Source organism: Mizuhopecten yessoensis, unplaced genomic scaffold (assembly GCF_002113885.1).
Source record: "Mizuhopecten yessoensis strain PY_sf001 unplaced genomic scaffold, ASM211388v2 scaffold10065, whole genome shotgun sequence".
Taxonomy (NCBI): domain Eukaryota; kingdom Metazoa; phylum Mollusca; class Bivalvia; order Pectinida; family Pectinidae; genus Mizuhopecten; species Mizuhopecten yessoensis.
In genome coordinates this window covers 146,078-160,749 of record NW_018408361.1, presented here as the reverse complement: position 1 = coordinate 160,749, position 14,672 = coordinate 146,078, and the positions used below count along the sequence as shown (strand labels likewise).

The 14,672-nt window shown below is 35.0% G+C and overlaps 1 protein-coding gene across 11 annotated transcripts in view; it reads left to right on the top strand.

Annotated features, from left to right (window-relative positions):
- The window catches only part of LOC110459435 (cyclin-dependent kinase-like 1), a 34,549-nt gene extending 28,089 nt beyond the window's left edge, over positions 1 to 6,460 (top strand). For all 11 annotated transcript variants that reach the window (XM_021511680.1, XM_021511681.1, XM_021511683.1 and 8 more), the window contains one exon: positions 1,114 to 6,460. In XM_021511680.1, the coding sequence (XP_021367355.1) occupies positions 1,114 to 1,272 (159 nt within the window). In that variant the 3' untranslated portion in view covers positions 1,273 to 6,460. The remainder of the gene's footprint in view (positions 1 to 1,113) is intronic.
- Positions 6,461 to 14,672: the final 8,212 nt, after the last annotated feature.

Genomic DNA, 14,672 nt, shown 5'->3' with positions numbered 1-14,672 from the left:
AAGCTAGAGTAGTGGATGACTTACACTCCACAGCTAAGCTAGAGTAGTGGATGACTTACACTCCACAGCTAAGCTAGAGTAGTGGATGACTTACACTCCACAGCTAAGCCAGAGTAGTGGATGACTTACACTCCACAGCTAAGCCAGAGTAGTGGATGACTTACATTCCACAGCTAAGCCAGAGTAGTGGATGACTTACCAGAGTAGTGGATGACTTACCAGAGTAGTGGATGACTTACCCTCCACAGCTAAGCTAGAGTAGTGGATGAAATAATGTCATTTTAGGGTTTTCTGATTCAAAGCATGTATTTGGGTGGACACTTTGATATAGTTTTATCTTAAAATACTAAAACTTAACAATTAATATGATCAATAGCACTGATAAGAATTTTATAGCACAGAAAATATGATTTTAGTGATATACATGTATAAATAAGCACTACTTTGACGTTAAGTTAGGTGTTATCATTTCTTAGGTAATACAAATGTACTGACTTCAATTTCAGAATTAGTGATAGATTTGGTTATGTTTAATTTTTTTAATAATTATTTCAATCATGGTGAATTTACTTGTTTTATTTATTGCTTTCTGTATAAATATAGAATAGACGTCGTATTAAGCTTATAACGGATCATCATTCGATTTCAATGATGGACAGAAATCTGGTCCATCACCTTAATATCTTTTCAATTACAGTGATTATTTGAGGTAAATCTTGCCCACTGTTATAATAGCATTTCAATTATTATAGAGTGACTATTTGAGGAAAAAATCTGGGCAAAGTTTTTTTTTACAGATATACCATAAAATGCATTTCAACTAGATTTCAGGAGACCTATGTCAATTTGTGGTGCAGCAATAGACAAACGATATGGAAACTTGTATTTCAATTTGCTATGCAAAGAATATTTCTAATCCGTTTCAGTTTTATGTAATCTTCATATATTCGCCTATGTGTACTAGGCTAAACAAATATGAGCTGTTACTGGTATCTGTTATTGCCGATTAAATTTATGAACTGGCCTAAATGATATTTTGATAGTGACTGTTGTCGGATGATTTATGATTTGGTATGAAGTACAAAGTGTTTACAGTGCTTTCTCTGTTTGCAGACAAACTACAACATGTTGCCGGTTCTGAACTCGACCAACAACACGTCTACCTCCCCTGCCCCAAAGGGGTATGTGGGGAAGAGAAATCCCCTCCACGACCATCACCCTCCGAAGCAGAGTCACGACCACCACCACCACCACCACCTGCCGAACATCTGACTCTACGGCCAAGGGGTGATGCGTCATGATGGCAACTAAATGTCTGCTGGTCATCATGACACAGAATCCTGGAGGCCAATGTTTTCATTGTGTCGGGAGCAATGGACATGTTGTGTGCCTTTCACACCCTTGTCTACAGCTTCTTGCTCTCACCTACCTGTGTATCGTTTTAAAATGGACTACAAATAAGGTTACCCCGCATCAACCATGGTTTGCTTGAACATGCTAAAATGTATTGTTTTCCATTCTGGCCACGTGTACAACTATTATTTTAAAAAAATAAATAAATAAAAAAACAGTATTTGTTCAGGAGAATTCTTTTTAAATAACAGAACAAATGGCTAAGTTTTCAGCAAGCTTTTAAGAAAAATTCTAGCTAGCACAATGGCATGCGACTATTTTACAAAATAATTTTGTTGCAATTATCATTTGAATTTTTAGAGGGGTAGGGGATATGAAAACAGAATTGCCGATTTCATTTTTTTGTTTTTTTTATAAAGCATATGAAAGGCTATTATAATATAACAGTTGAAATTTAACACATGGAAAATCTCGGTATGGAAAAACTACATGTGTGTTTCTCAAACCATGGTTTTACATTGATTTTCATTATGAGCAATTGCTAGAGGTAGAAAAAGCCTTGACGTGCATTTGTGTGTAATTTTTCACTCCCCAGTTAGCGTAGATTTTAATATCTATGTGATCGACACACATTTGATTTGTCACCAGTGCTTAGTTATCTAATCTTAATGTCATCAGGGTTGGTATGTATGGTTTTAAAGGTCTCAGTTGTTGTTTTTGTTGTTGTTGTTGTTGTTGATTTCATGTGACATTTTTGAGTAGCTGGGGTGGTTTAGGTTTACGTTTAGTCCTTGATTGTTAGCTGCATAGACTTAATAGTATGGTAGTTGCTTATTACCGAGAGGTTGATACGGGAGTGGAAAAGGTTATGAACATATGATAGCATTTTAATCCTAAATGACAGTTGATGCGGGGGCCTATATAAGAACGTCTGTGTATGTTTGCACTTAAGATAAAACTGTTTATTTTGTTCTCTAATTATATCCCCTCAGTAGCTAGTAGAAAAGTAATTCATAATTTTAATGGATGAGAGATTTTTTATTTATTTATATATACTGTATAAAATAAAAAATGTGATCAAGCTTTTTAATTGACTGGCATATTACATAATTGGTCATTAGAATTTTATTCTTTTATTCTCTTGTGATAAAAAAATATGTAGCAGTAAATAATTAAACCAGTATCAGTAAATGTTAAACAAATTTTACTGTCGTGATTAAGTTATCATACTTGTCCATATGAAGTTTTGGAAAAGGAAGGAAATGTAAGAGACCAATATATTTCAATAAGCCAGTCAATTAAATGTTTTAAATGTGATATTTTGCCCCAATTACAGTAGGAAATTTTTACAAATATATCTTATTATTTCTACAGATCTGCCATAAAAGAACTTGATATTTTTTCCAAAGATAAATGCCAAGTTGTTGTATAAACTATCTTGTATAGATATTATATATATATACATATTGTTTAAAGCCCATAGGAGCGGTAAGTTTTGCTGTGAAGATGGGTTTCTCGCCGGTGTTGAATGAAATTAAAATGTGCATGAATGATTCTAAAAATAATTATATCAGTAAAACACCTACCGGTAATACCAAGACAAACCAATTACTAAACACTTTCAAAGATTAAGATTTCGGATGTTTTGGGTGTGTATTTTCTTTCAAATTTTCAAGAAAATAATAAAAAAAATATTCCAGCTTAAGAAATGCACCAATTTACGAAATAAAACGATAGTTGTACACAAAAATAACACTATGTATATCCAGACCAAAAAACTTGCTTTTTTTTTCATGCCATTCCCTTTGCCTGTGTGTAGCTAGCATGTACTTAACCAGAAATTCAACTATTTATATACATATATTTGTATATATATATTTGCTTGAGCACCCCTCAGAGTTTGTATATATGTAAAAGACAAGACACCCTTTTCACTCCGTTGCTTCCGAATAGCCTCTGAAAATTTGCCTCCAAAATTGTCCATTTTTACCATCGATTCTTCATACTGAGGTCACTTAACATTGGACCTATTTTTTATTGTATTTATATTTTTGTGTAACACTTAAGTACCTCCCATCATACATTAGTTGGCAACAAAGAATGTTACCTTGAAGTCATATACTAAAAGCCCATACCTGGTGTTGATAAGAATACTACGGCTGGAAATTTTAATGATCTACATTAGATCTATCTAGGTCACATACTCATCCACTTTGAATCAAATTTTGATTTGATTATTTTCATTCCGAAAATAATCCGTTGAATTATAGTTCTTATAGCATGAAAATGGCAACCTGTAAATGTGAAATGGGAGGAGGGATAATGATGCTGAATTTCATCTGTCTTCAGTACTCAATGATAAAATCTCTGTACTGATACAGGAGAAGTGTACTCCTGTTTGACACTGAATGAAAACACTCTCCCCTCATTACTTTTATCAATTTTAGTGCTGCTTTTGGATAGGAAATTTTATCCAACATTAAAAGAAAATGTGCTCATTTTTTTTTATTATTCAAGCTGATAGGCATCAATTATAGATAAATGACAAATACCATGTTATACTGAAAAGGAAGTTATTATTGAAGGTTTATTGATCCAGTTATTTTATATTCGAAATTTTGTGAAACCGAGAGAAATCTTCCTTGTCTGTAATGAAATTGTACCTCGTTTGTTTTCTTTTCAATATTTAAAAAAGAAACAAATCACCAACCATGATGATCACTATTGATCAGCTGGAATTCTTGAATTGTGATTTAGAGTTGTAGAGCATGATGAATCGTAAACATTTGAACAAAGGCTGCTTTGAAGAAGGTTTGGGAGCCTCGTCTTCGGGCATACTCTATGGGTCCATGTGCGAACGTCATGTTGAGATAGTTATATTACGTTAAAAAGCTTTAAATTGTATCTTTGACTATGTACTATGTGATAAAGACATTAGGTATAGAGCAATACCATCTTGTGTCGCACGCTTGTTTTGTGCATTGTTTGTCGTAAAAGATTATTTAATCCTTGCAAAATTAATCATCATGAAACGCGTTGGTATATATAAACTTAATGAATATTTTATGTTGAACAGTTTAGTGGTGTTAATCGACATTTTGTATGATTTTTGATTGATGTCTTTTTTTTTGGTTCTTTTTGACAAGATAGGCTAGAATTAAATGAATATTTTATTAATTAACCTTTAGCTTAGAATGTTATTAGTAACCAATATGTAGTCCTCATCATGGCATTTTACATTCTTTTGAAGTACATGATTGAATTAAATCAACAAAGGAAATAAAAATATTTTGAAAACCGATTTGTTTATGTAGAATACATATTTTTTTCTAGTTTTTATCATGGCTTTTCATTGAAAAAAACAACATTGAAATAGAACATGGAGAGAAAAAAAAATCATTTGAATAATGTTTAAGGAAGGATGCAAAATCTGAACAATATCTGTAATTAAACTACTAAAGAATTAATTTATTAATGTAATAATCTAATTGAAAACTGTCCTTTATTTTCTGATATCTGTATTAATGCTAAATATGGAATTTATATTTGAAGTCGCACTTTATCGTATTTGTAACACGATAGGTTGACTAATGTGAAATGTTGCAGTGACCTTATAAAGAGGAACCACTAGGAACTGAGCGTGACAAAACTGTTGGATTTTGTTGTATTTTACTAAATTACCGATAATCAAAATGGTTTTACCAGTTGCATTTCGCCTTGAAACGGTGGACAGTGGTTTTATTCGTTGTTTCTATGTTAATAATTCATGTGGTGGTGTATGATATCCCTGGAAAACAGTCTACTTTTTTTTTTATCTTCAATTTTTTTTCAACCAAAAGGACAACCATGTATTCATGTGCCTTGTATGTACCAAGTTACCCTTTTCTAGCACTTTGGACGAAGTTAATGTCTAGTTCGTCATTGTCACCTTGTGAATTCAAGATTTAGGTAGCAGAAGAGAAAATCGTTTTGATGTTAGATAGGTCAGAATTTGCATCAACTTAAACATTGATAACTGATGATAATGAATCCTATTTTATTAGATTTTATGCAGAAGCTGATTACGTTTCTAAACTATGATAATTTCTACACATATTTGTGGGTTTTTCACGATTTTCATTCCTAGGAATCATTGAAACATGATCAACATTAAAATTTGGTTACGGGAAGCATCGGTGATCTAAATTAGGATTAACCTTTTGTTGCATACGATTCACACATTTGTCACATGATCATGCCAAGGAAAGTCAGTGTGGCCCCGACCCTGTGAGGCCTCAATAGTTTGTGTTGAAGACCATACTCATTAAAAATTACATCAGTGTACAAATTCATTAAGCCGAAACAAAAGTTTATGTACATTCATATTTTCATCTCATAGTAAATTAACCATAGAATGAATTTGTGCTTTAACCAGACCTGGCCACTTCAAATCTCCACATATAGCAAATTGTGTTACCCATTTTAAGGCATGATTGTGAATCTTTAAAAAAAATATTTTTATTATTATTATTTAGATACTTCAATATTATGAACTGCTTTATTTATTATTAACAATATTCATAATTCTATGCAGCAATGATTTATGGATCAGTAAATTTCTGCATTTCATAATTAATATTTCTCTTACATATTAAATATTTACGAAAATACATTTCGTCGAAAAGACGAAAAATTCTTGTGAAAATGTTTTGATGAACTATAAAATTTTGAGAATTTTTTATATGATACAAAAAATTATTGCAAAAGTAGAACAATATTAAAAAGCAAGGTGAAGTTATTTGCGATAGAATTTCCATTTCCTATATATATATATATCTGTTTTGGTTTTGGTAAGGTATGACTCATGTATTACCTTGCTAAGGTATAGGGCCATCATGTACTGTATGTTACTGTACAACAAAATGCTAAATTGTTTTGGATATTCATACACACATAGAACCTCAGATGTACTTGTAGTACTGTAAATTTGTGTTTTCCAAGGTAGAAAGGGACTGTTTACCGTCTTTTTTTTTTCAGAAGTCAAATACTTCAAAGTAATAATCCATGTCAAATTTAAATTGTTATTTGTATTTAGAAATAAATGTTATCAATAAAAAAAAATATTGGTGTACATGTTTTTATTCTTTATTGTTGGTAAGTTCCGTGTTTGAAAGAGCAATTTTTCTTGAGTTTAGCATGATTTGTTGATTGCAAATCCAAATATTAAAAAAAAAATGATTGTAAACATTTAATCAAAAGGTTTTTTTAGGTCACCTGAGACAAAGTCTCAAGTGACCTATTGCGATCGCCTTTTGTCCGTCGTCGTCCGTCCGTAAACAATTTACATTTTCGACTTCTTCTCCAAAACCCCTAAAACAATTTCAATGAAATTTTTGCAGAAACTTTCCATGGCCAAAGGTCAACAAAATCAGTTGCCGGTTTGGTCCCCGGCCCCCAGGGGCCTGAGGGGCGGGGCCAAAAAGGGTCAAATTGACTGAAATTTCAAAAATCTTCTTCTCAAGACCAAGGTATGGTAGAATCAAATACTCTTCATAGATGGAAGGGTCTTAAGGTGCTTTACCAAAATTGTGAATTTCTTGACCCTGGGGTCTCACGTTTCCCCCTGGAGAGGGGGTAAACTTTACTATAGTTTATATAGGGAAATCACATTTTGGACTAATATTTGTTTAATTGCCATTGGAGGTAATTCAATTTAGGTTAGCATTATCAGTATTGGGTAGCAGTTTGATGGTATGCACATATGAGCCCTGACTGACCCCCCGGGGCTGAAACATAACAAATTATTCTTTAAAATCCTTCTTCTGTAGGAATGAAAGGATTTGGTCCATATTTGGTGTGGAGCATCCATGGGTAAAGGGAAACCAATTTTGTATAAACAATAGGTCTGGCCCTCCTGGGGGCTGAGGGGCGGGGCCCAATAGGGGAAACATAGCAAATTATTCATTAAAATCCTTCTTCTGTAGGAATGAAAGGATTTGGTCCATATTTGGTGTGGAGCATCCATGGGTAAAGGGAAACCAATTTTGTATATATACAATAGGTCTGGCCCCCCTGGGGGCTGAGGAGCGGGGCCCAATAGGGGAAACATAGCAAATTATTCATTAAAATCCTTCTTCTGTAGGAATGAAAGGATTTGTTCCATATTTGGGTAAAGGGAAACCAATTTTGTATAAACGGTGGGTGTGGCCTTCCTGGGACCTGAAGGGCGGGGCCCAATAGGGAAAATAGAGGTAAAACCTTTATAATCCTTCTTCTACCATAGGGATTAAGGGATTTTACCCTTATTCAGTTTGGAGCATCCTTGGACAAAAGGGACTCAATTTTCTATAAACAGCGAGTGTGGCAGAAGGGAGGGGCCCAATAGTGGAAATAGAGGTAAACCTTCAAAACCCGTTTTCTTCTGTAGGAATGACAGGCTTTTGTCCAAATTTGGTATGAGCAGTGGGTGTGGTCTTCCAGGGAGCAGAAGGGTGGGGCCCAATAGGAGAAATAGAGGTAAAACCTTTAAAATCCTTCTTTGACCATCGGGATTAAGGGATATTTTATCGTTATATAGTCTGGAGCATCTTTGGGCCAAGGGGACTCAATTTTGTATAAATTTCATATGACAGCACCTACCATGGAGTGCTATATCTTTACTTCATACCAATTATTTTAAACATATTCAGTTGAGCGATACAGGCCATCTGGGCCTCTTGTTTCAACAACTTTCCAAGAATGGCTGTTCAAAAATTAACCAAACTTGAAAATGTTGCAAACGGTTTTTATGTAGTGACCTTAAAGATGGCCACTATAATTTACGATCATTTGGAACATTAAGAGTTTCAACTTTACGGATATTACTATTAATAATAATATACAACATTTATATAGCACCCTTTTTAATTAAATTACTCTAAAGCGCGTTGCACCATATGGATAATAGTAATGGTTATAATTGTGAAACAAAAACAAAAGCTTACAATCACATTTATACATTTAAGCAAGCAATGTGCACATAATTGAACAAACAAAGGGTGGTATTTACATGACGTCTTTGTAGAGACACGAAAATGCAGACGTGAAGAGGTGAGTTTTGATATCCCTCTTGAATTTGGCCAGGGTATTCGACTTTCTAATAGCAGATGGTAAGCTATTTCACAATGTAACCGGGTATCAAAATGACCACTAAGTCGTTGATTTATTTGTCGTGAATTCTTTATTCTTAACATAGGTTAAAAAACACCTACACTCTGTAACGAACATAAAAGACTACAATTACTCTGAGCGTATTTACACATACATTGTATATGTTAAAAGGAAGGGAGGTAACTCGTAGATAACACTAGTTACATTCAACACGAAATATAAACTATAAATAGACACATTTAATTACATTTGACTAAGATAATAACTTTGTAAGAATTACTATTACAATCATCTTATTCACATTATACTAAATAGCTAACATAACGTTTAACATCAAACTGAATTTTCAGAACGAAAGATCTACTATCCTATAAATCACTTGCAAAGATCTACATCATAATGAACATAGATAAACTGGGTTTTCCCATATATAAGTGCAAATTTAAAGCATATAAGAGGTATTCACCTGTGTATGGCACAGAGCCGTTTCAACCCCAAACAATATATCACCAGTACTCCATGGTTCCTTCCTTTTGTTTACGTGATACCATCTAAAATGCATAAAAACCTTTCTTACTAATAATACTCTGGATATGAACATACAGAAGATAATGGATTAATTTAACCATTACATATTTATATTTAAACTGAAGCAAATACAAAATACTACTTTACACAATGTAAAGTTACAACTCACAATGGAGATTTTGAATATAGAGAATAATTGATGCCAAACTAATACAGTTTACAGCTAATCCATACCATACAAGAGAGCTAGATCCAATAGATTGAAATAATACTTAACTTAAAACATCACTTACATACAAATTCTCTGTCTGTCTTTCAGTCCCTTAGTCTGGGTCCCTGCTGCGATTGCTCCGACGAGTCTGCGCTAGACTAGGTCTGTTCAGTTTGGCAGGCAAGAGAGTTCTAATTTTCCTTACAAAGAGATTCCCGCCAAACTGACCAAAGGGTATTATAATAGTTTGACCAATAGAAAGCTGCACAGCTATCACATGTACGCCATGTGATATATAAGATACTACGGGTAAGTAATCAAATGATCACTCCCTGTAACATATAACACACACATCTCTAAACAATTTGGGAACAAACAAATAGACATGTAACATACAAATTATATAAAACAAGATAGTAATCACCCTATTACAACAACGTGGCCGAAACCTTCCAAAGCTCCGGTTTCCATAGGTCACAGTACGAGATTTTGGGACACACAACAATGATTCTGACTGCGACCGCAGTGATCGTCACGTGACAGCTGATACAGGGTAACCAGCTCCTGTAGGTACTGAGGAGCTGTTCCATTCAGTGCCTTGTATGTGTACACCAAAATTTTGTACTGCGACCTGTCTCGTACAGGTAACCAGTGCAATGAATATAGCACATGTGTGATGTGCTCTCTCTTTCGAGTACGAGTAACCAGCCGTGCTGCAGTATTCTGGACCCTCTGCAGACGACTAGTTAGTTTGTCGAATTGTACCAAAATCTTGCATGCATCTTCAGTTATAAACTGCCGAATTCAGCCGATGTTCCTGATCTGGTAGTAACAGGATTTGGCAATAGCGTTCACTTGTTTCTCCATGTTCAGTGAACTATCAAAGTATACCCCTGGTTGAAAATCAACTGGTTATTTTGGATATCGCAAAGATCCCACTCTTTGGACATTGAATCTACTGATCATAAACAACAGCCTAGGTCATTTGTTATAAACAATAGTGAGGGTCATTGGTTATACATAACAGCGTGGGGTATTGGTCATGAACATCAGTGAGGGTCATTGGTTATACATAACAGCGTTGGGTATTGGTCATGAACATCAGTGTTGGTCATTACTTCTAAAGAACAGCATTGAGGATTGTTTTTAATCAACAATATTGGTAATTATTGACTAAAAGTATTATAGATCACAAGTTATAAACAAAAAGCGGGTTTTTGGTTATTAACAGCTGGATGGGTCATTGTTAACACCTTAGGTTATTGGTTTATAGAATCGCTGTCTCACTGCACTGCCGATTGTCCTACACACATTTACCTCCCCATAACTTCCTTTTAGAAGCACATGGGCTAGTAAACTCCCGTTCATACACAATATATAACAATCTGAAGTCCAGGATTCGCATCCCGGTCTAGCCCCGCTGGGTTTTTTTCACACTCGGAACACTTGTTGATTATATTTTGTTTATTTTATCTTGATCTTTTGTCATTTAAGTCCCGATACGTATCGTTTCTTTTCAGAAATGATTTATCAAGGCTATATTGTCGTACCGGAAAAACAGTTTCCAATACTTAGTTATTATTGTTGGCAGGGTATTGGTAACTGGTTATAAACAACAGCATTGCCTATGAACACAGTTTGGGCCATTAGATACAAATCACAGTTTGCTTCAAATAGATATTGTAAAACGTTTCCGCAAGTAATTAAAGAATCAGCAAAAATGTTCCCTCATATACCACAGGAAATATAATTTAAAAAATAAGAGGAAGAATGCAGGATACAAATGGTATTTAAAGGACTTCAGCGTCCAGCGTTTTAAAGTGCTCTCTGCTCTTGAGTGGATGACACAATAAAATCCTGCATATTCAGAGCATATGGATTAATCACGAACGTTTGGGAAACTTTCACTGGATAGTTAACTTCCCAGCATTCACACAGTTGAATACCGGCCCGAAACTCCATGAAAACGACCAACGTCCAGCTCCCCAATATCGTCTGCTGGATAACCGAACTTCTCCGTAGTGAAGCGGACGTAAAACCTATCAATCAATCAATCAATCAATCAAGCTTCCCAACAGTAGGGCGTGGCTGATTTAGGAGATACATATACGATATACGTACACACGTTGAAAATGTTGTCCATGATCTTGTTGGTGAAAACAGAGAATCAAGGAACTTCTGAAGTGTATGCTCCTGGTCCATCGGATGATTGTAATCTTTTAGTAAAAACATTAATGGATGATAATGAGTCTCAGGAATCACTTTTCGAAGGCCATCTGCTGCTCACTGGCAAGATCACCAAAACTTAATTCCAAAAACAAAAATCCGGAAAAAATCATGCCGCATGGAATTTGGGTGAGTCATTTCTAGGAAAACCATCTTGACCAAAGGAACAAACTATCACTGGATATGCATGCAAAGGTATACATCCAATGGGTTATTAACCTTTTCAAAGAAATGATAATTGTGTTGACGAATCAACAGGAGCCATAGCAAAATATCAGGCAAAAGAAACAAATTTTGCTATGGAAGCAGCCTATGAACTATCCATCATCTCTTGCACTACATCGGTCGAGTCCCTCCTTACAGTTTATCAGTTTGGCTGGTTCCAGCGTCCTAAAAAGAATGGGTCAACTCTAACAAAGTCAACTCTGCTCGATAAATACTTGGCTTGGGCCACAGCTTTATCTGCAGAAATGGAAGTGTACCCGTTGTGACGGGGATCTACACACAAGCATCATGAATTGTACTGCATTCCTCTACATAGGCCGAACTGGAGAGTTATTCAGGACAACAACAAAAACAGTGAGATCACACGAGTTGATGAAACGAAGCTGTCTTCTCACACCGGACGTCTGTTCATATTTTGTGAAAGCTGCTCCCAAAACAAGTCAATTGTCATAGTCAACTAGACGATCATCAGGAAGAGAATGATGATTGGATGATAACGAGGATCCCGACGCTACAGATAAAGGGGGAAATAGAGGTTATTCTTTAAAAAAGGACTACTGCTTCACTACGAGGAGAAGGTATTTTATATGGGGGAAAATAATAAATTAATAAACCACTTCTTCAGAACTGATACTGTATTCCGGGAAGTTTTCGCCGCAGTTTAAATTTCGCACGTTTCGCCTTCCGATCTGAGGGCGAAATTAACATGACGGCGAAAGTTTAAAAACAAAATTGCGTTACAACGGCACATGCTTCGTCTATACTGAGGCTTATCTCACGTACCGTATGTGAAACCAAAGCCTCGCCGGACATAGGGAACTCAACATTTTATAAAAGAAGAATCCTAACGGGGAAATAAAGATAAATAATGAAATAAAGACTCTTAAATAATACGTACGAAATTATTTTGATCCAGGTTGGCAATTAATTTAGGAAATGGGATAAATACATGTTAACTACTCTATAATTATCTAATAAATGTTTTTACTAGTGTTAGCGAAAATCAGTCATTATAAAATATCGCAGATAAATAACAAAATGTACAGTTGTCTCTTTCATTTTACTGTTATTGTTTATCGACGTTAAAAATCCATGCAGCAATCATGGTCATCTTAAAGACAAGTGGAACACCGCCGAACGGAAAGGTTTATCAATACGTTCTATGCCCTGGAATAGGCCATGGCGAAATCGAAGGCTCTATACGCGCCACCTTGTGGATTTTATGTACATCCAAATGATCGAACAGCAGCGTAACGGTAACATTTCCTGGCTTTGAAGCCGGGTGTCGTTCCTCTGCAATTTTTAAAGAACCTGTATCAAACTGAAACCAATCTAATAGCTTATCGCATGCCTTCGATTTGTCATGAAGTATTTCAGGAGTGCAGAGAACGTAAACTTGTGAGCGTAACCCCAGGGATATCAAGGACGGTGAAAGGTAGGTAAAAGAGAAAAGAAGGGTTGATGATAGTCGCCTCTTGCGATGCATGAGCAGTGGAGATTCTTGATTACCCAGATGCCTCCAAATCAAAAGACATAGAAGACGACACCTCCTATGATACCGGGGTCCCACACTAGTTGCCTCTTAAAAACATGCAGTGGGAATCATTTATATATAATATATTTCTCCTAATATGTGTTGTTATTTCAATGTCTACCGTAGTGGAACTGTTTCAATTTACGTTGTCTAGTTCAGATATCCCGGGATGGGGGTCAATGAAAAATAAATTATCTGGGTTAGCTGGTGTCGTATTTAAGAAATAGTCATTAAAAGATAAATGTGACCCATTCGTTATATGTGGACAAAACGACAATTGCGGTTCACAGGTTTAAGACAAAAATACTATCGTGGATCACTGGCTAAAGACAGATCATAGACGTTGTGCATTAGTCCAAGACAAATCATCCTCGTTAATTGGTCTAAGACAACTCATACTCATTGTCCATTGGTCAAAGACAAATCATACTCGTTGTTAATTGGTCAAAGACAAATCATACTTATGTTCATTGGTTAAAGGCAAATTATACCCGTTGTTTTTTGGTTCATTCAAACATATTTTATTGACACTGAACTTTCAACTTATTAGGCCCTCTCCCAAACCTGTTCAAACTAGATAGCTCACTGGTAATGTCATTCTTAAAAAGAAAGCATAATCGTGGATAACTGGCTTAAAAGACAAGCTATGCTTTAATTAATTTCAAGTCAATTTTATTGTAGANTCAACATTGCTCCATGAATAAATGACAACTTGGCTTGCCATAATTTAACACAGCCATTGCCTATATGTACACAGGCTTTTCCTGTAGTATATAGTTCAATAGGTCATCTAGACCGTATGGAGCGCTGTTGTACTCTTTATTACCGATTTCCTGATATTAGAACTTGAAAGAAATGGTTTTAGGTATTTCCACGGACTTAGATAGTCTAATCTAATTCCTTGCATTGAGTATTTGAAAAATAATTTTCTCGATATCAAAAATTATTTCCTGGTATCAAAAAGAATTTCTTGATATCGAAAAATCGATATTCTGATGTATTAAATTCGCTTTTTTTTATATGAAAATGATCGTTATTTTCAGATATCAGGAAACCATTTTTTGATATAAAAAATCCGAGGAGTTGACATGAAATCTGATTTCGTAAAAATCGTATTGCATGCTTTGATATAAAAGATAGACGCAATTAAAGTAAGCGAATTGATCCACACAATGAGGCTTTGTTATATTTTATTCAGGAGTTTAAGCAACGTTGCTCGCTTTTTATTCAACGTAAACTGGCTGTAAGTAGTGGCGGGGAAAAGAGCGTTTTTTACATAGCAAATATTTTCTACTGCAAACCAAGTATTTTTGTTTGTTTCTTCTTTTATTACAATATGAATAGGTGGATTCCATTTAATGGATATATGCTGCAATATGACACCTTTAACTGCTGACCTTCTGCACGGAATTATATAAGTATTAGCTCGTGCCTTCTGTAAGGAATCGAAGCACTTACAAGTATCAG